Source organism: Asterias rubens, chromosome 13, assembly GCF_902459465.1.
Source record: "Asterias rubens chromosome 13, eAstRub1.3, whole genome shotgun sequence".
NCBI lineage: Eukaryota > Metazoa > Echinodermata > Asteroidea > Forcipulatida > Asteriidae > Asterias > Asterias rubens.
Window position 1 is genome coordinate 12024475 of NC_047074.1, and position 26496 is coordinate 12050970.

General features: G+C 38.8%; 2 protein-coding genes across 2 annotated transcripts in view; one reads left to right on the forward strand and one right to left on the reverse strand.

The window, feature by feature from the left end:
- LOC117298301 (collagen alpha-5(IV) chain-like) overlaps window positions 1-15458 on the reverse strand; it is a 51879-nt gene extending 36421 nt beyond the window's left edge. The window contains exons 1-6 of the mRNA XM_033781454.1: window positions 15174-15458; window positions 9422-9478; window positions 4571-4660; window positions 3135-3179; window positions 2303-2410; window positions 909-986 (exon numbers count right to left, since the gene is read on the reverse strand). Of these exons, the coding sequence (XP_033637345.1) occupies window positions 909-986; window positions 2303-2410; window positions 3135-3179; window positions 4571-4660; window positions 9422-9478; window positions 15174-15257 (462 nt within the window). The 5' untranslated portion in view covers window positions 15258-15458. The remainder of the gene's footprint in view (window positions 1-908; window positions 987-2302; window positions 2411-3134; window positions 3180-4570; window positions 4661-9421; window positions 9479-15173) is intronic.
- Window positions 15459-25665: 10207 nt separating this feature from the next.
- The window catches only part of LOC117298307 (collagen alpha-1(IV) chain-like), a 62142-nt gene continuing 61311 nt past the window's right edge, over window positions 25666-26496 (forward strand). The window contains exon 1 of the mRNA XM_033781462.1: window positions 25666-26021. Within this exon, the coding sequence (XP_033637353.1) occupies window positions 25933-26021 (89 nt within the window). The 5' untranslated portion in view covers window positions 25666-25932. The remainder of the gene's footprint in view (window positions 26022-26496) is intronic.

Below are 26496 nucleotides of genomic sequence, written 5' to 3' on the forward strand. Positions count from 1 at the left end.
ACTGCCCGTTGAAAAAAAAAAGGAAAATTTTCATCAAAGGCACAACGCAAGTGCGGAGCGAGGCAGCCGAAACGCCACGGGACATGAGACCCACAATGGTACCCTAGAAAAGTTGAGGTTTATTATGCTCTTAGGTGCATTTTTAGCATGTACTAGGCTTATTTTACATGATTGTAGTTGTACACTGTCAATGTGGTTTTTTTTTCATGTTTAAAAAAAAAAAAAAAGGAATTCCGCGGAAGAGATGTAGAGTCAGTTCAAATCCTACATTATTTTAGTAGCAGGTACCACAATGATTTAAAAGATGTTAAATTTGCATGGGGGATAAAAAATATTATATAACACCCAAGCAGATCCTTGCCATTTGATTGGAGGATTGTCCGTCACGTGATAGCAAATAAAAGTACCATTGCACGCTGAGTCACTCACCGTGCTTTTTCGTTCCATCCAAAAAGTGTCATTGTACGCTGGCAGCGTGCAATGGTACTTTTCGGATGGAACGAAAAAGCTGAGTAAAAACATCACTGCGTGCGCGTGTCTTTGGTAACGCAGCAGGTGTTACTGCAAGAAGGCATAGTAAAATTACTAGCATTCGGCTTCTACAGTTGAAATTGTTTGTTTTGAAAGTTGTATCTTTCAATCAAAATGACAAAGATCTACTTGGATGTTATATAAAACAAATAATGAATGTTTTTCATTCGTGCAATGGTGCGAAATGTTCATTCGTTGAAAGCTGGAATGTTCCATTCAACTCGGCTCCGCCTCGTTGAATAGAACATTCCATCTTTCAACTCATGAACATATTCGCACCATTGCACTCATAAACATTCATTATGTATATATTATTTGACCGATCAATAAAAAGTATTTTATGCTCAAATGTAAAACCGTTGTTTGTGATTTTGTACCTTTGATCCTGGTAGTCCTGAAGGTCCTTGAGGTCCTTCTGGGCCAGTCCCTGGGACTCCTGCATCACCCATGTCTCCCTGTTGGGTTATAGATCAAATATATCAACTATTACAACCACTCCCAGCTGAATGCGCCTTATTTTTGACCGCGCGAGGGCGCTATAAATAGTACTTTTATCACTTCCGGGGGTATACGCGATTCGCCCTGCACAGATTAATAGGCGTTCTGTCACTAGTGTTGCGCCGTAGTTTCAATTTGTTTTAGAGGTGGATTATAACGGCTCCTTTAAAAGTCTTATTGTCCGTGATGGATTAGATGTCTGTGGTGGTAATGTGTTCCAATCTTTAATAACTGTTTTGGGTATGAATGAATATACCCCCGGAAGTGATTGAGAGCGCCCTCACGCGGTCAAAAATATGGCCCATTACTTAATTGATTGAAAGGCAATGGACACTATTGGTAATTAATCAAAATAATTATAATCATAAAACCTTACTTTGGTAACGAGTAATGGGGAGCTGTTGATAGTATAAAACATTGTGAGAAACGGCTCCCTCTGAAGTGACTTAGTTTTTGAGAAAGAAGTTATTTTCCACGAATTTGATTTCGAGACCTCGGAATTAGATTTTGAGGTCTTGAAATCAAGCAACTTCGTGTGACAAGGGTGTTTTTTTCTTTCCTAATTATATTGCATTGCAACTTAGACGACCAATTGAGCTCTAATATTCACAGGCTTGTTATTTTAGGCTATGCATATGTTGATACACACAAAGCGAGAAGACTGGTCATTGACAATTACCAAAAGTGTCCAGTGTCTTTAATTGTATGACAATTAATAAAGCGCAAAACAATAGCAGAAAGAATGCGACTCAAGGTGCTAGAATGGAACAAAATAAAAGTCGGCACCAGACAAATTTAAACAAAGCAAAGTATTACTCAGAAAAAATAATTCAAGAAACTACTAGAGAATACAGAAAATTTACAAAAAGTTACAACAATGTCAAACAACCGGTTTAAAAAGATGTAAAAAATACAGTCAAAAATACTGTTACTAACAATTTGGCTGTTTTTCAGAGGTCCAACTAATAAGAAATCAGACTTAAGAAGGAAAATATCATGCCTGTGCCTATTAAATATCTGGAGCTGCTTTAGCAGAGTTAAAACATCGGTTGAGAATGCTCTGATTAGCAGAAATAAGCAGGATACCAATCACAAATTGTACATGTGACATAGCAGTTTGGCTGGTAACCTAATTTTCTCACAATTTTGCTCTGCTTAGCTACTTTCCTTGCTTTAAAGCACCTCTTTGAAATTGGGCCCATGATCTTGAAAGTCAACACCCGGACACCCCTCTGGTTACGACTATGGTTGTAGACTTATATCTTTTACACACCTTGGTTCCATTGCATCCCGGCATACCCGTCTCACCAATCGGTCCTTCTGGGCCAGGTAACCCAGGCAGACCCGGGTTACCAGGGAATCCTGGTACTCCTTGACTTCCCTGAAAGCAGAAAACCATCATCGAAATACAATTAAAATGAGATATAAAGCATAATGATCGTACCCTTCGTGTTGAAGCTAATACAAGTATGCTTTTGTTGTCTTAACATTAGGGACTTTTCGTTTTCGACGACGGATGGTTCTGCGACGGGTAAGATGACATTTGGCGTCATCTGCACATGCGTCGGCTTTGAGGACGGTCGTCCCTCAATTTCTACGACAGTACTTTGGATGAATCTTCATTGTGCTGAAAACGACAACGTTTAGCTGAACAACCGTCGCAGAACCATCCGTCGTCGAAAACGAAAAGTCCCTATTATTTAATCAATGGCTTCTTGCTCTTAACTGTTTAAATTCTTTGCTCTATTTCTACTGAAGTCAATTGTTGACATTCTTACCCACTTTCAATGCAAATGTTTGAGGACAAAAAATGAAATTATTCAGAAAACATTTGATAACTTTTTAAGAGGATTCTGCAAAGACTTGAAAATTATTTGAGAAAATTCTTCAAAGACTTGGAAACTACTTGAGACGATCCTGCAATGATGTGAAAACCAATTTAAACAAAAACTCTGTGTAACCCACAACTATTTTAGATTCTAAAATACATTTTTTTAACATAGTTCCAATGGTTCTATGCCATTTTAGCCAATGGAAGCAACATCCTGTGAATTTTGTAATGGCGCGAACAAATAAAATAAATTGAAGTTTATCTAAGTACATACTCGGTATCCTTTGGATCCAACATCACCTGAAGATCCTGTATAACCCTGTCACAAAGAGAAGAACACAAACAAATAAACACTTGTTAAAAAATGTATATTTATACCCGACATTAATGCACACTTTAGATTAACACTACTTTAGACACACTATATCTTTGTACCTGTAGTTAAGAACCTCCCATAGACTTTGTATGTACACAATTCCATGTGGAGCACCCCAGTCTTAACGATTCCCCTATGAAACTCTTTGTGAATATGAAATTACATGCACACATACACATTTGTCGACCTCGAAAATTATGGACTTCTCTGTTTTCCCACTGTTTGGAATTCGGTTTTTTTTTAGCATCAGCTGCATTGGTTGCTGTACACTAAAGTAAAATGAGAGCGCCCTCGCTCAAACACCCAGAGCATACTAAAAGCCATCCATTGCAACATGTAGACACTACACACACACACACACAATAAGCTACTTGTTTTATGTTAGCTTGACTCCATGACCCCTTCCAACCTAACCCCACCCCTAAGGGGTCAGTTAAGAAAGGTCAACTTCATCAGATCTCTGAGTAAATCGTTCTAGGGTGTTATATTCCTTCTCTAACTGGCAGAAGGGTAGGTTAAAATTCCCATAACTGGAAGCTGGAGGGATGGTGCTTCTCCCTGGACCCCGCTGTGATTCCACTGTTTATTTTGTTAACAGATCTCGGTCATGCAGAGGGCACAGACCTACCCAACCCACCAACCCCCTCAAGCTCATAAATGCAGCTGAGAGTAATGTAATTGCATTTGTGTTTAACTTTAACCCATAGTTTCTGTAACTTTACACCCATATTGATACAAGGGTGACACTGCTAGTACCCCATAAGCTGAGGGCGGCAAAAGGCCAAATTTCTCACCAGTCATCCGTTTGTGTTAGCCGAATCAATTTTACAGAAACCGGGAATGATCTTTTACATTGGCTATAAATTTTATGCTTAACTCTTTTCGCCCTATTTTAAGGTATTGACAGGTATGTTTTTTAAGGAACAAAAAGTTTTCAATATCAAAAATTGAACTTTGAAACATTCAACTTTGGAACACACACTTGTTCCACTGCAATAATTTCTAATCCTGAGCCATGCCCTTCTAGTTTGAATTGAGGTCAAACTATCATCTAGTAGTTCAGGAGGTTAATTTCAAGGCCGCTTGCCAGTTTATTTTTAAAACTTCATAGGAGGAAAAGCCCTACAACAAGACAGATTTAAATCACTGGTAATTCAAGAACTTGCAAGTTTATATGAGGGAAGCTTCCCGGCAGGAAATAGGCTAAAATCTCCCTTGAAAAGCATTTGGCTCTGGGACTACCCGATTGTTTAACTCAACATTTCAACCAACTGTGGTCAAATTGTCTGTTGAAAAAGATCTCTACCAATTATGGAAATCATTTAATCACTTACTGCTTCTCCTTTCCTGCCCATGGGGCCCTCTGGACCTGGGTAACCTGGTTGTCCGACATGTCCTGGAAGACCGTTGTGTCCTCTATTACCCTGGGGAGGAGAACAAAAACAAATATTTATTACAAATTTCTCAATCAACTAACAATTCTGGTCATGTAAACAATGAAGTTTTTCCCCAACTTCAAATAAGGACTTTTATTATAACGATAACTATCAGGAATCAAAGTCTAACCATCAGATCTTCCCAGCTGAGAAAGTCTTTTTCACAGCATTGCTTATGTAGGAACCAAGCGAAAATCCTACGAAAATTCACAGATGAGTTGTCCAGAAATGGTGATGGTGTTCTAATAAACTTCAGGCCCGATGTTTCACGGAGGCATTGGTGCCCTTGAAGTTCTCCAGTGGAAATGTACAATTTCCTTATAGGGTGCCCTCTGAAATACCAAGGAGAGACGAAGCATACAGGCCTGAAACTTTGGCAAGTTTCAGGAGGTCTGTGATTCCTAATCCATGGTGGAAGTTTCACAGTGTGCACAGCGGGGACCACTGCTACTGGTGTCCCCCTACCCAGATTCTTCTAATTAATCATGGAGTGGGTGATGACCTTTGCCCTTTCCTGGCATGCATCAAGAAAGTATCAATTTGCTGTGTAAATAATCTAACTCCACCACAATACATGGACTGATCATCTGATCCTGGCCCAATTTCATGGCTCTGCTTACAGTAACCAAAAAATCAGCGCTTCTGGAGGGAATTCTGTGCTACTGCTAACGTAAAGCGTCTTTTCACGGGTTAGTGGAGAATTTTGGATTGTGTGCGTGCATACTCCACATTACTAGGCATTCTGCGCATACACAGCTATTACAGAAATGCTTGCACATAAGCAGAGAATGGTGATCGTAAGCGCAGAATTCGGCAGTAAGCAGAGCCATGAAATTGGGCCCTGATCCTATTTTTGGGACTGACTTGTTTTAGGTTGCAAGGATGACATTGTAGCTAGACCAATTGTGGTGGACCCCACCACCTGGGGTCTTAATCCAATTTAGTCAACCAAGGGTATGTGGTTCCAAAAGTTTAGGATGGGACCAACACTGCTGAAGTACAATCTGGGATAAATCTTTGCTGGGCAGCACTGTGCATTTTGTTGGGCGAATTAGTTATTTCTGGCATGGTTCTGGCAGGCCCACCCGGCACCGCCCACCATGGCTACAACACTGATATATGTTGGGTATTTTGTGTTGAACAAAAAGTATCCAACCCTTTAAACACAGTTGTCTTCTTAGAGGAAAAGCTAGCAGTTTTGAAACAAAGATGTGAAGTGAAATGTTGTTGTTACTCTCTTTAAGTTTTTCGACTGATGGTCACTCTAATTGATTGAAACTATAGGCAATGAATGATTTCCCTTGTACAGCAGAGCGAAATGCTATGCAAAATGTGTAAGTTGCTACTCAAAAATCTCAATATTACCCGTCAGTGTGCACACAGTTTTGTTCATTTTAAATATTTTGCTGATGCAAAAGTGTTCGATGAAATTGTTCCCCAAAAGAAACAAAATCATCTGCAGTTGTAATTGTCCCTAAATTGTATCGAATAGAGCGAATTTCAGTCTAAAATTTATAGGTTAAAAACAAAATAAGCGTATATAAATTCTTGATGTGGAGCTGGCAGGGGCTTTCCATCCACCCTGGATGTGCTCAATTTGACTACCACTTAACAGGGATAGATCACTTCTTCAGGATATGTTTAATATGATTACCATCTTACAAATACAATACAAAGGAAGTCAATTTGTGGTTTAAAGAAAGATGGTGTTTCCACTTCGGGGGGGGGGGGGGCAGACAAATATCCTGAAATACAACCAGGCCAAATTTCATAGCGCTGCTCAAGCAGGAAATATCGCTGAACAATTCTTTGCTTAGCACAAATGAGCAGGATACCAGTCACAATTGGTACATGTGACATGGTATTTTGGCCAGTTAATGTATTCCGGTAGCACAATTATTTTGTGCTTGGCTACTTTTAGTGCTTTTATGTCTATGAAATTGGACCCAGCCGAAGAGCGTCCTTCTTATTGGACTTTTATGATGAGCGGTACACTTGTGTTTTGCAGGTGTTTTTGAGATTTTTATTTTGTGACAATCCTTGAAACCTGATGCTTGAAGATGGGCCTTCAACATGTGATGATAGAATTCGTCCTTTCTTACAAACTACTTCTTGTCAGCAATCATGCAGTGCAAGTTGCTGAACACAGGTCAGGCAACCCAATAGTGCCAACTGATTGATTGGTTGATCTTAATAACCTGTGCCCAATATTTTGTAAGAAAAGTTTGATATACTGTACGAGGTATTTTCATGGCTGATACTGAACACAGTCAATAAGGATGATACTCTCATTGAGGGCACGCTTGAAGTTACTTTCAAAATTACGATCGCAGACCAGTTTAGGAGTTCAAATACTCAATAAAAAGGTTCAACAATCAACACTTCTTAAGGCATCTAGTAAACTTTACTGGTAAAGGCTCACTGTGTTGTAGGGCTCAAAATTAATACTGGACTGCAGCCCAAAGCCAGTGGTTTAGCATTTGGCCATAGTAGGCATGGTCCAGCAGCTTGTTTGTGTTTTTTTTGTTATACAGTAACACCTCACTGCAATTTTAGTTTTAAACTGATCAATTCAAATCCTCCAATCCTGTTGAGTACTGGGCCCAATTTCAATGCTCTGTTTACCGCCGAATTCTGCGAAAACGATTCCCCGCTTACGCGCAAGCGCCGGACTTTTGCGCTAGCCTTGTAAGCATAGAATGCCTAGTAACGTGGAGTACGCACGCGCAGAAGCCAAAATTCGCAGCTAACCCGTGAAATAGGCTTGCCGTAAGCACAGAATTCCCTGCTTCCGTAAGCGCCGATTCTGTGCTTACGGTAAGCAGAGCCATGAAACTGAACCCGGAAAGTGTTCCTCCCAAGGGAAATTTATTGCTTGTTCTAAACTGTGTTTGTTCTAAACTGTGTTTAAATAGAGTTGAGTGTTTTTCTCATTTTGATTCTGGTCTTGTAAAACAAATTCTCTGGTCCAGTAAAACATCTTGAGCTACAACCTCTGCAGTCTTGTGGTTTTTCCCCCTAAATTTGAGCCCTGTGTAGATCTCTTCTGGAAAGAGTTTGGGCTATGTGAAGACCAGCAGTGTCAGGGCTCCCCCATAACTCCCCCCCCCCCTCCCCCCACCCACAGTGAAAAGCCTTAGTTCATTGCTGGATCAACATATGTGTTATATGTTAGGTACTCTAGATTTGACTTTTGTACATGATAGGACAGGAACACTTCCAGACTGTCAGACGATTATTATTATTATAATTCCATCGCACATGAACTGACCTGCATCAGTAAAGAGATAACAAATTTCCCATCAATGAGCAAAATACTCAATAACTTTCGAAACAGTTGACGTTAGTTTCCATTGATCAGACTGGCCTTGGCTCTTTTTTTTTCCTGGTTTATTTTAGATTGTAGGAATTCGTCTGCTGTTTGTGCGTAGTTGATTAAACTTCTTATCGGTCCTGTTTATCTAACACCATTTACAATGAACCCACTTCACACAGACGCAGACAGAACGTCCTTCGCTCCTCTGTCAAAACATCCAATCAATAGAGCAAGGCTTTTGTTTCATTCATTTTCTTGTGTGAATGTAGAATGAGGAGTTATTCCTGGAGTTTAGGAACAGGTACGCAGCATCAATCAGTTCGGCACCTGCCAACCTCAACCTGCACCCACTCAACCACAAAAGTCAGAACATTCTATTACACCAGTTACTGCAAATATTGTAATACAGGCCTTAAATAACACTCTGACCACAGAGTCCATGGCCTCAGTTGCCCCTGGTCTTGGCTTTGGTGCCCCTTCAAAAGTTTCCCATGGACTCAAAGATTTTCCAATGGAGGTGCCCTTGCCCTTTCAAAATATGAAATTCCAGGCCTTGTAATATGAATAAGAATTGGTGCTACATTTATCAGATTTTGTTTCGGATAACCTTGGGTACCTTCTTCTTATTTTATAAAATCCACCCCTCTCAGAGGCCATTGAATTTAATCCCTACTGCTTGACAAACATAATTATCTCAACAACAAAATATCAAATAATTTAGCATAAGGGAGACTGACAGGCTACATTTTTTTAAATGATTTTGGGGTTGAACAAATTGAACTTTGTTCAACCTCCAAATCAAATATAATTATATTTACATCTGTGCAGCATTAATGCAGAATGTTACATCACAGATAGCAGTTGGGACTCATGTCCCCAATCTTATCCGTTTATACCATAGCGCTACGATTAACAGAAACGACTCCTGAAGGTTTCTTTGACAACGTATTTAATGATATGAACACTGTGATTTCAGGACAGATAACATTCTTTCTAGAAAAACCAACAGTTAGACAGCCCAAACTGTTTGTGAAGTGATTGGAGGATATTTTAACTTTTCTGAGAATAATTTGCCTTTTTGTTAAAAATGCATGTTAGAAAACAAGGTTCTCTCTAGGACTTCTCAAAAATGGGGCATTTTAGACCCAAATGTTTGAAATTTTGCCAAGGCATGCCAAATTGAAACAAAGTCTGCGGAACCTTTTCTTTATACATGGTGTTTACCTTTGGTTTTAAAAGACCTACTGTGCAATCTGGGGTATTCTAAATGGTTTTAATCTTGATGTCTTTTTTTTGTGAGTTTGCTCTGAAGTACAGGCTGTAATTTATGCACATCAGCCAGAAAGTTGCGCTCATCAGCCCACAACTTAATATTTTCATGCTTTTATACACCTATATTATAAGTTAGTTTGTTAATATTTTAGAATACAAACCTTTTCTCCTTTTGTTCCGTTGCATATACACTTGTCTTTTAGACATCCAACACAGGCCTGTAGATAAATAAAAACAGAAGATATGATTATTATTCAACATTTATGACTGATTTAGGCAGTGTTGGCTTCAAGCGACTTAGGCCAGGTCTTTGGCTGTGGCTTTGACAGTTGGCTGGTAGAGACAGGGCTTTTCAGTGATCTGACCAAAACAATGTAGAGTAAAGATCAGGGACCAATTTTATGGCTCTGTTCAGCCCAATTCTGCGCTTGCGACCATGATTCCCCGCTTACGCGCAAGCACTGAACTTCTGCTCTTGCCTCCCTTGAAGCGTAGAATGCTTGGTAACGTGGAGTATACACGCGCAGAAGCCAAAATTTGGCCCAGATCTTCTCTTTTGAGCTTGTTCAACTCATTCTGATTATGGCCGTGTAAAAAAATTCTGGTATAGCCTAGTAAAAATGTTGAGCTATACAAGCCCTGAAGTCTTGTGGATTTGTCGCCCTAATTCGTAAACTGCAACTGCTGAAGACGTCAATAGAACTCTATTTAATCTATCAATAGCAATTCATTTATTTACTTTTTCGAGTTCATCGCAGGGGCAAGTGTTTTGAAAACCTCTTACAAGAAAAAAGTACTAATTAACATGTCGTCGTGTGCCCGGCAAAAGGACGTAAGGGAAAGTTCCCGGCAGAAGGACGTAAGCAATTTATGTTAAAATTTGTGTTTCAAGAATTATGAGCGGGAAAGTTTGGTAAATTTGTTGCCATGCAAAAGTCACTCTAGAAAGGTTAAATTCTGCATGGGGAATGGGGAAACATGTCTTCAGGGTAATTCTAGCAAAAGAACAAACAAAAATGACATATTTTTCATGTCAGGAGCCATTTTGTTGCTTACGTCCTTTTGTTACTGGGACGAACTACTTTATGTTCCCGGCAAAAGGGCGTAAGGCCTTACGCCCTTTTGCCGGGCACACGACGATGTTATCCTCGAAGAAGACTTTAAAACACCCGGACGAAGAATGGATTGGCTTTGAGTTTGAGGTGACAGTGAGTCAGTCAAATATACATGTACATCTTTTTCAATGTTGAAATGATTGCTACTTCCTTTTCGATCATCCCATCCTTCCTATGCCCTTCTTATATAGTGAACAACTTGACACCACAGGAGCAACAACCAGATCCTCAAGTCAAGGAGAATTCCTAAGATCATCAAGTCAAGGAGAATTCCTAAGATCATAATTCCCATTTCCACAATCCTCTTCCCTCCGCCACCACCCCGCCCCTTTTTCATATGCCAATTTCAATCACACATCTTCCTTAAAGACCACCCCACGAAAGAATCTAACCAATCAGGTATCACAAGGAAAGCTGTGTAGTCTCTGATATCCTTAAATCCCTTAATACCTGTCACTAAACCAGATCACAAAATGCTCAGGATACATTGTATAAAGACATTTGCACTAAAAACATAGTTTTGGGTCACTTTCAATGCCAATTTCAATCACACATCTTCCCTTATGACCCCTGAAAGAATCTAGAACCACTCAGGTATCAGGAGTGAAACCTCTAATTATATTCCTAAAACCCTTAACCCTTGTCACTTAACCTGATCCTAATGTGATCAGGATTTTATAGAGGCATATGCACTAAAAACATTTTGTTTGGTTGCTAGAAAACAAAATGAAACATCAATTTTTTTTTCAAACAAAATTCACCCCAGTCAGGGCGGGTATCTTTGTTCTCAAATCGCCAGACAATTTCTGTTGCTCATACTTTGAATGCACCAGATCAGAGACGGGCGAACATGAGAGGGGTTGGTGAGAGGTAGGGTGGGGGAGGGTGGAACCAGACTGCAACCAGCTCTGACCCTTGTTATCATCACCAGATCAGTTTCAGGAAATCTAGTCTGACCCAGTTTTTTTGGTTCCAGACGATTTGCAATCCCGATTCACTGGAGATGAGTACGGGCCAGTGACTGATAATAATAGTATTGGGTCTAGACAAGCAGAAATCAAAAGACAGTTACATCCTGTGTGTGTGAAGCTTGGCCAAGTGTCTATCAGACAACCCTAAATGAAACGTTAGTCGTATAATTAATCTATACCTGGGACTTTTCTTGGTCGTAAAAGGGATCCTGGGTACAAAATGTTGCAGGTGTGCCTCTTGGAAATTTTCAGCCAAGGAGTCACAGAAGGGCGGGGCTGATGAATGTTGAATTGGGTAGTTGTAAAAGCCCTAAAGGAACATTTTCAAGACAGTTTTGATCTGGAAAAATTTTCATGAAGGGAAATTAGACTTTCCTGAAACATAAGCTCATAAATTGAATGATTGTAATTTGAACTACAAAATTTAAACCCCCTACATGCTTTTAGTCTAATAAATAACTTTCAATTGTACATGTTGAGTATGGAAGTTTTATCCCTTAGACCGTAATAAGATTAGCGCTTATTGCAACAACAAAAATTTAAGTGCTTTGAGACTTCATTGTAATTTTGCGCTATATAAAAACTGTTCAGTTTTATTAATACTAGTATTAGTTCTGACACTGTGTTGTATCTTTAAACTTATTTTCTCATTTTGATTCTGGTCTTGCAACAAATTCTGGTCAAGTGTAAGTGTTTAAGCTACAAGTCTGCTGAAATTTTGTCTCACAATTCAAGCCCTGTTGCCCCACCCTGTCACCAATAGATGTTGCTGACACTGACAGTTCAAAAGTTTAACACCATCTCCCCAGTTCTTGACATGGATTTCCACCACTTTTCAATACAAGTAGACCCACCTAAGCTCAGTAATTAAGATCAATTTAGAGTAGTTTTTGGCACAGCAAGGGAACTGTGTTTAGATCAGATACCCTGGAGAGAGCCCAAATGTGATGTCAGTATGTCACCGGAGAGTCCGAGACAGGGAGAACATTGAACAGGGCCAGCATCTTATAGAGCTCCCAGCTCTGTCTTAAAGAATGTGCCCAGCATCTGTTCAATCTCCTGTGAACATTCCATTCCGCTCATGCATAGGAGGGCATTCGTGGCACAGTTATAGTTTCAACCTGTGTATCATGGAGGTATAGCTTTCTAGGGTGCTCTGTTTTTAGACATACTTTTATTGAATAAAAATTACCTTTGTGAGAAGGAACAACACTTAATTAGAATTTAAAATGACCACACTAATTTCTAGTGTAACAGCTCAAGTGTATAAACCAAGAGATACCACACAAAAAATCACCTGTTTTCAAAAAATTTGAACATTATATTAATTCATACATGTGTACAAAACAACATGAAAGAAAATTGATTTTCCAACTTCAAAAGGGCATGTCAAACATGGATGTCTGATAAAAAAACTGATGGCTAAATACCGAAAAATTCCAGTTGTTCAAACCATCTTACTTTGAGCTGACAACCTGACGCCAGAATAAATGATGATGTACATCCCTTTGTATGCCCTTTGAATTACAAAAACATTCATGAATGTATTATACTGTGGTTGCCTTGTTAAGGGAAATGCACATCATTGTTTAGTTTGTTTTAGCTCAGTTTGGTTTTGGGGTGTTTTTTGTTAACTTATAATGATTTAAGCTATTTCCCCTCGTCTAGATGCCGTTAACACACAGTTTCAAAAAAAACATGTGATTGTGAAAATATCAAAATTTCGAAAGCAACAGCGGGGAGGCAACTTTCTGCGTGGTTTCTCAAAATAAAATAAAAACCAAAGTTAACAGGTAAATCATAAATCAATAAAACATATTCACTTGGCCTTTTCACTTATTTTAATTGTGCATGGCAATCCAAATAAGCAACACTGACTTTGAGACTTCAAAATGTAATTTCCTTGACTTTTACTGCATTTCAGACTGGTGGGAAATTATTATCATTTTAATGGACAATGTAAAGTCCAAGACCTTCGAGGCAAGGTACAATGAGTTAAGACATTGGTGCCAGTTTACAAACAATGTCATGGTCACTTGCTCTCCCATATGGCTATATTTATTTGTCTTTCGGTCATCTAGCTCTCTATTTCTAACCCTGGGTGGGTCCCAAGCCGAGAGAGAGAGTGTGGCATTATTGCATGATCCCGCCCTTACCAGTAACGATCCCAAAGCAGCAAATCAAGCTTTGCATTCCCACATGTCAACCACATGACCCTTAATCTCTTGGGGGCTGTTAGGAAATTGATTGCCAGGTTGTGAAGGTGATGGCAAGTTGGAGAAAAGCTTGCAGAAACCTTGCAAGTTCAACTTTTGAAACTTGCTGTTCGTAATTGGCATTGGCAATATCATCTTAATGTTGATGACACTGGGTTCAATTTAACAACAGAGCATTGTAGAACCTGTAGTACCCTCCGGGGGAAAGTACTTGTAAACGTATTTTGTCGTCCTCAAAATGTATTTAACAGGTTCGTTTCCGGGAAACTGAATTACAAACTCAATTAAAATACGTCTCTCTCATGTCCCATCTGTGATATTGCTCAGTCACGATAGTTGACTTTTAAAATGTCTAGGGGTCAACAAATAACTTGAGAAGCTGTTGAAAAGACCATGAGTAGAATGCAAGTATATCTGTATATGGGCAAAGGGACTTTTCCTAGCTTGTTTCCTTGACACATTACAGCATTGGGAAAAAAGTGGTCACAAAAATGTTCAAATATGGGGAAGACTTAGACCCAGTAACTGGAGCGCTGTACTCCTTTTTTCAAAATTTTTACAGAGAATGTCAAAATTCCGAAAAAAGGAGTACACCGCCCCAGTTACTGGGTCTAGTTCTACCTCCATGGTCTAGGGAAGACTCACATGGTCTATTGTTATAAAGCTACTCAGCAAAAAGAAAATAACAAAATTGAAGGAAAACTTTCTGTATTCTGCCTCCACTTTTCCACTCATTTTCACAAAAGAAATATCTCATTTGAAGAAAATATATTTAAAAACAACGAGCAAGTGGTGGCAGGGTACAAAAACTTTTCCAAATTCAAACCTAGTTTTGAATCCAAGTTAATTTGAAGAATAGTTAATACATAAAATTAAGTAGACACTATAGCAGAGGAAATAATCTAAACATTTGCCTCTCTGCTGATAAAAAAAGACTACGAGAGATAAATGTCCTTTGTTGAGGTCCTTAAATTGTTGTTGATACAACATCAACAACTACTAGTCTCTAATTTAACAATGTGGGAGTGGCCACCCCCTCAAGCCAATTAGTTTTAGTTTACAAACTACAAGTTTACAACAATACAAGAAGTGCCATAGAACCCACAATATATACACAACCCAGATTCCCATACAATACGTATTGACACAACCCATTGTTGGCAGTTTAACTTTGAAATGTCTCCCATTGATAACCACTTCACTTGGCTTTGTTACCAATTCTTTGAAGCATGCGAAAGAAAACATGGAGTACAAACTTCCATTGACAACTAACAACAGGTTCACCCGCCCGTAAATGAAGCGACTTCTGCTGACTTGTCAAGTCCACACCACCATCACGACTGTGTTACAGCGCGGGCGTGTGAATGCTTCTCAGGCATTCAGGGATCGTCTCAAAAAATCAACACTGGACGGAAATTCATACAGTGAGAAACACGACTCCCAATCACAAATGCACAGGACTTCAGGAAATTTACTCGATGAAAATGTCATTTTGAAACGGACTTTTTTCGATATTTATATGTATATGGGTTGAATAACTGTTTAGATGAGAAGGGGGTTTAGCTTGGGGGTTTTCAAAATATAAAAATAAAGAAGGAAATGTTAACTTACCGCGTCGGCCCACTGTGCCCAGACGAAAACGACCAAAAGGCAGCATACCAACACATGCCTTTCGATAACTTCCCGATACTTCATCTTTTAAAAATAAATTAGAAAAAAAACTATAAAAAATAAAAGTTCGTTGTCACAGAGACACGGAGTATGAGCTCCTCTCCCCGTCTACACAGCTGGCTTTGAACGACACTCTGCTTCCAGTTGGGGAGAAAATCGGGCTTGATTTCGGGGTGAAATCTCAGCTTCTACGAGCCATTCTGCCGTGGAAACGAACCACGAACAAGCTGCAGTGCACCAGATAAAAAGCTGAGAATTGTTACTTGGGCCGCATCACACCCAACTCGTCAAACGCGCGCAGCAATTCGGTGTCGGAACTACATGCAGATTGTCAATGCTTTCAAATTCAAGAAGGTGTTTCAAGAATATAGAAATAAGTTTGTAGCTGGTGATATTTCTGATCAGCTTTTTTCGTTTAACACTGTCGAAATGCTATTTTTTGTTGTGAAATACACAAAAGAAGGGTGCACTATTTATGTAGTGCGTAACGTTTTTAAATTTTCTGGCTGTGCTCAAGAAAATTTGCATATATAATTTAATGAAATAGGAGGCCACCATCGAAACCTGTTTGACGATTTGAGCAAAGTTTATCGGCAGTGGGTTGGGAGAATTTAAAAAGTGATCAATGCTTTAAACGACCGACGGTGACCTGATGGTGGGGGTTATGCATAATGATAAATCAGAGCTGGTAGGATTAGGTTTATATATAGTTTCGAAACTATGGACATATAGAACAAATTTTATTATGAACATCTGCTGCGGGTGCTAATGCAGTTTAAATATGTGCAGTGTAGTTCCAGTGTCCAGTGTGTTGTTCTACTGTCTGTGCATTCAACAAAGGGCAGAGTGCTAATTATGATTTCAATCAAAAGTGTGTTGCGAGTTCGGTTTCTCAGGGTTTTTGATGTCCAAAAATACAATATTTGGGTGTGGAGGTCTTTTTTGGTCCACTATTTCTTTCATTCGAATAGGCCCAGTACAATCCTATGTGTTTGGGAATTATTGTAGGCTCCCTAGGGTGGTTATTTCAAAATTGAATAAAATTAAACTAAGTATGAATAAACATTTGCAAAAATGTTCTAATAATTTATAAATAACTCCACATTATTTTTAAAGGGATGAAAAAAATTGTTTGGATGTGTGAACTGAACACAAAAAAACCACTGCTATAAAGACAACCAAAGTTCGAAAGCTATGGTTTACGAAACAGATGTGTTTTGAGAACAAGTATCTCGTATGTGCATTGCAATGAGCAAGGGCCAGCCACCGTCTACTGCGAGCCCAGCCACTTTGCACTTCAGTAAACGGGATTTGTTTATCAATGAACTAAAATCACGGAGGTAGGAATATGCTTAATCAAGTAGCCTTATCAATCTCGGGTGGGAATGATAACGCCGGATTTCCCACTATCCTATTCTCACACCACTTGCTGTTTATCTTTTATAGATGACGTAACAAATTTGTTTATCGGTAATTTGATCAACAATGCCGCAGCCCATCCAGTAAGTCAATGAACCGGTGGCCCTTGCTCTCTGGTCTGTGCATATTTTTTTTAATAAGGACCAGATATTGCAAAATACCAACGACATACCATCACATCATTTTGTCATGCAGCAACCTTAAAAACTAACGTCAATGCAAAAATGTACACACAAATTCTTCGTCCACATCATTAGTCACCAAAATATAGTTGTTGTTTTATATAAAGTATTTGGTATTCAACTAAAATGGATGAAGTTACGATTATATTTGGAGAGAGGGGAGCAAGTCTTAAAGGCAGTGGACACTATTGGTTTTTAACTAAAAATTATTATTAGCACAAAACCTTCCTTGGTAACTAGTAATGGGGAGAGGTTGATGAAATAAAACATTGTGAGAAACGGCTCCCTCTGAAGTGCCATAGTTTTCGAGAAAGAAGTAATTTTCCACGAATTTGATTTCAAGACCTCAAGTTTAGAACTTGAGGTCTCGAAATCAACCATCTAAACGCACACAACTTCGTGTGACAAGGGTGTTTTTTCTTTCATTATTATCTCACAAGTTCGACCACCAATTGAGCTCAAAATTTCACAGGTTTGTTATTTTATGCATATGTTGAGATGTTCTTTCTTAAAACCTATGTTACTTCAGAGGGAGACTGTTTTTCACGATGTTTTATACTATCAACAGCTCTCCATTACTCGTTACCAAGTAAGGTTTTATGCTAATAATTATTGTGAGTAATTACCAATAGTGTCCATAGTGCCTGTATTCAACTGAAAATTGAGGAAAATACGTTTTCATTTGGAGAGGGGCGGGGGGGGGGGCAAGTCTTTAGACTATGGGAGTGGTATATGACTCAAATACATTTCAATTCAACCAGTTCGGAAGTGGGTTACTTTTCTACTTCTTTTTCTTTTCTCCCAAAAATTGTCTAGGGTGTCTCGTGGGTTAGCGTCTGCGGTTATTTTAAGAAAACATACCCGGTACGTCCAGTCAAAACCCTCCGACCCCTGATCTAGTTCGTGTAAGACTAGTCTGGTCTTACACGAGTCTGGTTGACTCACATTCAAACAAATGCAGGTTTTAAATGGGGCGGGAAACCATAGGGGGTTGCCATTTTTCCTGTAACCAGTAACAGTAATGGATTATATTGTACAAACAGGAACCATACTATTTGTCCTTCCAGTCTCGGTTTGATTACCTTGATTTGAATGGGAGAAAAAACATGGCCGCACAGTAATAAAGATGTAGGCCTATTGAAACCGGAAACAAAGGCTTTATTTTATTTGTCAAAGCTACTGAAAGCTTGGTTTCTGTTCAGCCGGAGCCAAAGAGATAAAGAACGGGCTGTTAAAATCTAAAAACCCAAATATAATGCACAATTTAAAATTTATTTAATGCTACAAAAATTGAGTGACCGCCAACTAATAATTTATCACTTGGGAAACTTTTCTAGCCAGCTCGCCCACGCATAATACCACTATGACATGATCTCTTCTCACGCACGAAACCCATCAAGGCTAAAACAGAAACGATCCCATGACGGATTATATAGAAACTGAAACAAACGGTCTGATCTTACCGCTCTAAGATCTTTCGTATCGAATACAACAAACCACCAATAAGTGACTGTGCCAATGAGTGACTCCATACACCCGTGTGCCACTGAATTGCCAAAGCAAAGACATTTTACTTTTATCACCAGAAATTGACCCAAAACCGTTTGCAGAAAAATTAGCCTAATTAGCCTTTAAGGCACTGGACACTATTGGTAATTACTCAAAATAATTGTTAGCATTAAACTTAATTGGTAGCTCAGCTGAGGTCTCGGGTTCAAGCGTCTGAAAGCACACAACTTATACGACAAGGGTGTTTTTCTTCCATTATTCTATCGCAACTTCGACGACCAATTGAGTTCAAATTTTCCCAGGTTTGTTAATGCATATGTTGAGATACACCGAGTGACTCAGGAGAATACTGGTCTTCGACAATTACCAAAGGTACATGTCCCGTGCCTTTAAACTAAAATTTCTTCAAAGAGTGTAGATTTTCTATAAAATGTTGTTGTATGATATCAACAGCTTGCTAGTGTTCTTTAATAATCATACATTTTTAATGTACTTACCAAAAGCACACTCTGCCTTTAAAGGCAATGGACACTATTGGTAATTACTCAAAATAATTGTTAGCATGAAAATTTACTTGGTAACAATGGAGAGCTGTTGTTATAGTATAAAACATTGTGAGAAACGGCTCCCTCTGAAGTAGTATTCAAAACAGAAGTAATATTCCAAGAATTTGATTTCGAGACCTCAGAATAAGATTTTGAGGTCCCGAAATAAAGATTCTGAAAGCACACAACTTCGTGTGACAATGGTGTTTTTCTTCCATTATTATCTCGCAACTTCGACGACCAATTGAGTTCAAATTTGCACCGGTTGTTATTTTGTTCAGATGTTGAGATACACCAAGCGAGAGACAAAGATACCAAACGTGTCCAGTACCTTTAAACCTCACATTAATTCAAAGTTGTATAAAATCAACAGATCGCTAGTAATTTTACCAGTCAAGTTTTTTATGAACATCAATTTTTTGAGTAATTACCAAAGGTATACAACCTGCCTTTAACCCATCTTCAATTCGTGATTGCTCATCAGAGGTAAAATCATGGGCGTGGTAAACAAAATAAAGCGTCTGAATCAAGGGGACTTATTCTGTATAATTGACCTCATTCGGAAATTGAAAGTGGGACATAATCCTTGTCTAATGCCCAGACTTTTCAACATTTTCAATTCCACCGCATGTCTGCTACGTGTGTATGGACTGGCTTTGCTTTTTAAAGGAAGTATGTGTGATTTTTAATTGGTCTGGGCAGGATTCATTTTGTATAATGTGTTTGTTATTTCACTGTTGTAATTGTCAATTAAAGAGAAGTATTCTCACTAAGTGTATCCAAACACTCAGTGTATGAAATAACAAATCTGTGAAATTTTGACTCAATTGGTCATCGAAGTTGCAAGAATAATGAAAGAAAAAACACCATTGTTGCACAAATTTGATTGCTTTCAGATGCCTATCAAAGACTCCAGACCTGAAGTATTTTTTGGGTGAGAAATTTTAAAAAGAAAGAGGAGAAAGAGTTAAAATTCTTTCGCAAAAACTACGTTACTTCAGAGCGTCATTTCTCTATGTTCAGAGGGAGCCGTTGCTCACAACATTTTATACTGTCAGCAGCTCTCCATTGCTCTTTATCAATAAAGTTTTTATGCTAACAATTATTTTGAGTAATTACCAAGCGTCTTTAAAATGGATAATACATCTTAATATGCTGAGGAGTAAACTCATTATCCCATCCTCTCCTCTTTAATAAATGAAGTTGTAGACATTTTGATAAGAGAGCGAACCGCTGGAAGTTGGGTACTCGATTCTCGGTAGGCCTACGCCCCGGTGACGCCCTGGGAGCCGGGAATGACACAACTTGAATTTTTCCCCGTCTCGGAATATTGTCAAAACGAGGACCTAATTATTGACTACGTTGAATTGTTGATGATGTCTGGTCACGGGTTGTAAACTGTCTGATCTACATCGCAGCAAGCTATGTGGAGATAACTTGTTCATGATGACAGCCCCTCACCCATCACTTATAAGCTTACCATTACCCTCGTTCAGTTTCCATGGGGCAGGGTTTCTTCCTGTCTTATGTTTTCCTGGAATACAGTCTAAATGAGGGCACTTTACAGCTACTGACTTTTCGAGGTTAAACGTAGGCCCTGCACAATTTTTTGTGTGAATTTAAAATGTAGACCAAAGTTTAATGCTCCTTTACCGATGTTGTTGTTCTTACACAAACCACGGCAGCCATTATGATACAAGCTATGAATTTGGAAGATAGTCAAAGTATGTCATGAGAAATATATTTGCCTATGGGACCTTCTCAGATGTGCTCTATGAAAGAGCATAGGTAGTTCAGCAAGCAATGTCAGCCGTTTTGAGAATGTTGAAACTTGCTTGTTATGCCACTCTTTAAATATTCAAATAAAAAAAAGGCAGGCACACTTTGTTTTACATTTGCACTGTTTCAGAACATTGGGTTCTGGTCTTTGCGAGATCGAAATTAATGTTTTACTACAAGTTTCTCAATAACTAAACAATGTTATGGCATCACAAATTAATGTCCAGTTTTCCACCATGACCTTCATTTTACAAAAGCTGCGTGCAAACTTGTGAAGACATCTTTAAAGGGTTAAATGTACTTTTTCCTAACAAAAAACACAATTACATGGTGTTACCGCAAACTCTTCTATATCTTATTTCCATCATGCAAAGTTTCAAATCCTACTTAAAAAACACAATGTCCACAGATTTACATTAAACTTACACAGTTTGAAGATTATGATAGTAGAAAGCTTCCCTTAGAACTTTACTTACTGAGTTGCTGTAGTTTTTGAGAAATGAGTAAAAGTAATAATTTTCGTCTTAGTTTTAGCATGTAAAAACGTATTAGCTAGTTATGCTATGGGTTTGTTATAATATCAAAACTGGTTAAGGGGATTTTACATGCTAAAATAATTTTGGTCTCATGAGACCAAAATTATTTTGTGACTTCTTTTACTCATTTCTCAAAAACTACGCAACCTTAGTTAGTAATACTTGAAGGGAAGCTTTCCACTATCATTATCTTCAAACCCTGTAAGTTCAATGTAAATCTGTGGACATTTTGAAAAAAGTACCCGAAGGCAGTGGACACTATTGGTAGTTGCTAAAAATAATAATAGCCAAAAACTTACTTGGTAACAAGTTATGGGGAGAGGTTGGTTATATAAAACATTGTGAGAAACGGCTCTCTCTGAATTGGAGTGGTTTTCGGGAAAGAAGTAATTTTCCAAAAAATTGATTACGAGACCTCAGATTTAGAATTTGAGGTCACGAAATCAAGCATCTGAACACAACTTCGTGTGACAAGGGTGATTTTTCTTTCATTTTTATCTCGCAACTTCGATGACCGATTGAGTGCAAATGTTCACAGGTTTGTTATCCTGTGCATATGTTGAGATACAGCAAGTGGGAAGACTGTTATTTGACAATTACCGATAGTGTCCAGTGTCTTTAAAAGAAAAATTATTCACGAATGTTGTGCATCCTTGAGTTTAGATATAATGTTACAACATATTCTGTGCATCCCAATGGTCTCATCTTTGCTCAATGGTCTCACCAAGATTTTCTCTACATAACTATTTGTCCAGGCATAGAGTAAGGGTCCAGGCTTCCACTGAAGTATTCCAATATTCTTGATGACCACCAAGGGTCCACAGCTGACCTAATTATTTTAATAAGACGTCTAGTCTTGTTAATCTATGCCACATTTTTTTTTGATAAGACTATTTTCACATGTGTTTTCCTCGGGGCCGTTATTCTAAAAACCGAATACCTGCAGTATCAAACACAGACCAAATATACGGGACATTCTTTGCGCGGTAAACCCTACATATGTATTTCTTAAAAGGTTACACTTCGTGTGTTTGCGCTATGATTTGGGAACACTGAATTGTCTTGTAAACTCAGAGAATAACGTTTTTAATGCATACCTTTTTTTCTTCTTTTTTGTAACCGTTTGGTTCGTTTAATCCTATAAAAATATAGACATGTAAAATATAACCATGATAAAACTAACATGAGACAATTTCTTGTCAATTGTTTCATGAGATTCCACCGAAAGTCCGGAGCGTATTTATATGTCGATGCAGGAAGAATTATCCCTATAAACTATGTTACACAAAGTTCTCATACTTAAATTCGGGGGAATAAAAACTAGGCCTAGTTTTTATTGCCATTAATTTTAAGAGTGATTTACAAGCATATACCTTCCATATATCCCTGAGCAAAATCTTTTTCTGTGCGGACATTTTCGGCGATATCTGGCGACCACCTTTTGAAATTAAATTTTCACGAGTTGTTTATATATATTTACATTTATAGGAACACAATCGAACGGAAAAAAATACACTGCATGTAAACAACACAACAAAAAGTGACATGGATAGAATGTACACACTGGCTATGAGAGGATTAAAAATGATCCATTGCAATCAATTTGAATTATTGTGGGCTCGAATCCTACCCGAGTATTATGCCTGTGATGGGTTTTTTTTCCCCACATAACCCGCGAAAGTACTGAGTATACATTGCTCATCGGTAAACCAAAATTAATGTTCTTTATCCCCGATGCAGTTTTTCATCATTTGTTTTATATTTTTTAAATAACCGATGACAAATTATTCGAAGTTTCTGCACCCTACGCTGACTAATCTTGTGATTAAGATAATGTTTACAATGTAAATAGTCGTACAGGGGGGCTGCACCACAGGTAATTTTGTAAACCGCGTTTTATACACATCTAAACTATATTAAAAAATTGCTAACCACACACCCTGCGGATACCAAACTCCAGCAGCGACATGTAAACGCAGTTGACAGCTTGATCGAGGTGAATAAAAAGCCTATGAAACCACCTTGAAAGTAGACTTGTGACAAGTCTTTCAATGCATCTCTCATTCGACTCTCGCGATATTGCTGCTGTTTTCGCAACGGCTGCTCCTAAAGCAATATAGGCCCTTTTCGAAACCACGGCTTCGGCCCCGCGGTTGTTTTGACAATTGCGCGTGCGTTGCGTACGGGTGCTCAGGGCTTCAAACGAGAGAACGGAGCCTGAAGCCGAACCCAAAGCCAAAGCCGTGGATTCGAAAAGGGCCATAGTCGTCTCGAGTGAAAGCGTTACAATGTTAGGCTACTGTCGAGTCATCGACTTGTACACAAGTCTACCTCACCTTGACAGCTCCTTTCCCCTCGCCAGTCTTTTTTTTTAAACAGCCATCACCTGGATTAACCTTTTGTACCAAAATCCGATTTACCACATTGTTTAGATCTTTTAGACCTTTTAACACACACGATGTTCACTTGTTGTACTACAATTTTTGACTTTACATATAACACTGGAATAATTTTGCATCATAATATTATTTGCTTGATTTCATTTGTAGGTCATTATGTATGACACAAACCATAATTACTTTCAACAAGGTTTGTCTGATGTGATGATCGGATATTTGTCACACCACAAGTCGGACATAAGCCTTGGTCCAAGTTGGGCAAAATCGCACGACTAGAGGTACACGATTAAGAACCAGAGAGGTATGATCAAGTCAACAAAATGGTCCGTGCAAACTTGGGCCGTGATTTGAAAATGGCAAACAAAACACCACGTGTACAAAAAGCGCCATCTTGTTTCGCTGCCTGATGATCGGACATTGGTATACGTCGGAAAAAGTTGCGCAAAACGCTCGTTCATCCGTTTTTTGGCCCAAAAAATGGTCCTTACTCAATAATAAATCAACTTTCCTCAAGAGAATTTCTCTTCGACTGCGGACATCCACCCACGAATCATAACAAGACAACCCAAACAAAACTTGATGACATCACCCCCCAAAAGATGTAAAGATGTAAAGATCTGGACTGCTGGTGTTCTTGAAATTGCGGTTAGAACTTTTCACCTTCACCCCCCTGCCAAGCAAATCCACCCTTTATAAATCACTTCCGTTTGTAACACAAACAAGGCACAAATAACAATAAACATACAAACTGTCACCCACTGAATCGTTAATTAAAGACCAAAAACAAATTGTTGACTTGTTCAGTCCGACGGCTTTCAAAAGGCCTGTTTATTCTTGACTGTGATTGACTTAATGACTTCACACAAAACTCAAAAATTGTGCCGCTGTATGAATTGGGCCTAAATCAAGCCAGCGCAGGGCCTGTTTATTCACCCGTATTATGGATGTTTCCACAACACAAATTTTGTGGCGAAAAAAGTTATATCCGTGTCATAATTCACCTGAACTCCTTTTTAAAATTGGGTCTTTTGATGGTTTACCCCCCTGGACCTGTGAGTGTTTCTATAGTGGCTTGGACGAATGTCAGCCACTGGACATGTTCGTGCGTGTGCTGACATCAGTTTCTCGAACATTCGTTTTGTAAATAATTATTGTTGGAAAATAACCAGAGAGTGTTCCGGATTTGCGCTCCCCGAAGGCGTTTGACACAGGGGCATGATCTGAACTCTGACAAACATCATTTTGACTTGTACGGTTTTTACTCAAAATAATTGCATTAACAATAATTTGGTACAGTGAGCAATGGAGAGCTATTGATAAAATTGATAGTATAAAACATTGTGAGAAATAGCTCCCTTTGAAGTCAAGTAGTTTTGAGAAAGAGGTAATTTCGTACTAAAATGTTCGAAGGGCTTTAGGCCTGAAGTCTTTAAGATAGGTCCTTACGTATCTGAACGCACAATTCATTTGTGCAACAAGGGTGGTTTTTCAGTAATTAAATTATTTTATTCTCTTGCAATTTCGATGACCAATTGAGTCAAAATTTTATTAAGATATTATATGCATTATTTTGGGATACACCAAGCGAGAATACTGGTCTCTGGCAATTACCCAGGTTGTCCAGCGCCTTTACAGGGGTTTGAATTAAACAAACCAATTAAATCCCATCAATTTGTAAAAAGGTTGGAATATAAAATGCAACACCGTAAACTTGATCCTGTCCCAATTTGAAAATAGATTCTTAGCAAAGGTCAACCATAGAGCAACATAGAAACCAAAACGTTGTCCATGAGACAACAAAAGTCTAGGCCGTTCTGTTGGTCATTATTATTGTTGTCTTCTTTTGCCCTGCGAAACTGGTGTTCATTCTTCAAGAATGTTCCTTTTCCCACAAGACTCGTGAACTTAAACCGAAACTGGATTACCCCGCGGCATTGCGATCACACACAAGCAAAACACCCAACCCCCTCGAGTTTGATCAAAATATAATTCTCCCAACCTCACCGGGCACTTGCTCCGCCCACTTTTCCTCATTTTTGTCACAATCGTCTGCTACCGCTCAGTTGGCCCGACCGAGTGAATTGCCGACTCGTTTCCCACAAGAACCTACCGCTCGTCTGGGCAAATAATTCTTACAGAATTTGTCCATTTCAAGAGCCGAAATCTCCGGTTCTTGCTCTGAAAGGGGAAAGGGTTTTTTGCTCAGGATTTGACTCGGGCAGAAGCTGAACATTTTCCATGTTGCGGAGAATTTCGTGACGAGTGCATGTAGGCTAGAGTCAAAACAATCTCGAGTCGCCGTTTTGCGTGAATATACGGCAAAAGGACCGATGAAGTTTGAAACATTTTCCTCGTTTGGCTGCCGTTTTAGCCCTCACAGAACTACCCCTGGAGGTTTTTCTCTCGCTATGTGGAGGTGGTAAGTTATATTCATTTTTTTTACATAAAGTTTATTGTATGTTGTCGAAGTTTTCACCTTTTAAAAATGTGTAGAATTTAACCCACCATTGGGGTTTGTAAACGCGGCGAGGTCTTTGCATGCCGAACACATGGGTGTAAGGGATCGCCTCAAAACGTGTGTGGCTCATGGGTCGAAGTGAGTGGGCACGGCACCAATGCATTTAAAATTACCTAGCCCTCTAGTGTTACATACATGTGTGGGGTGAATTTCCTTTTCAAAAAATGCTTTTTTTGATTCTCAAATTAGATTGATATGAATAATGCTGTTATTTGTGTACTTTCTTTGTTAATTTAACTGTGGTGCAAGCTTACGAAACAAAAAGAAGTGCTATTGGAAAGTGTCAAAAAAACCAAAAGAGTGACCACCCAAAATGTGTCCTACATGAACCTCAATGCTTTTGAAAAACTGAACTACAGTTTTCCTTGAACCTGTG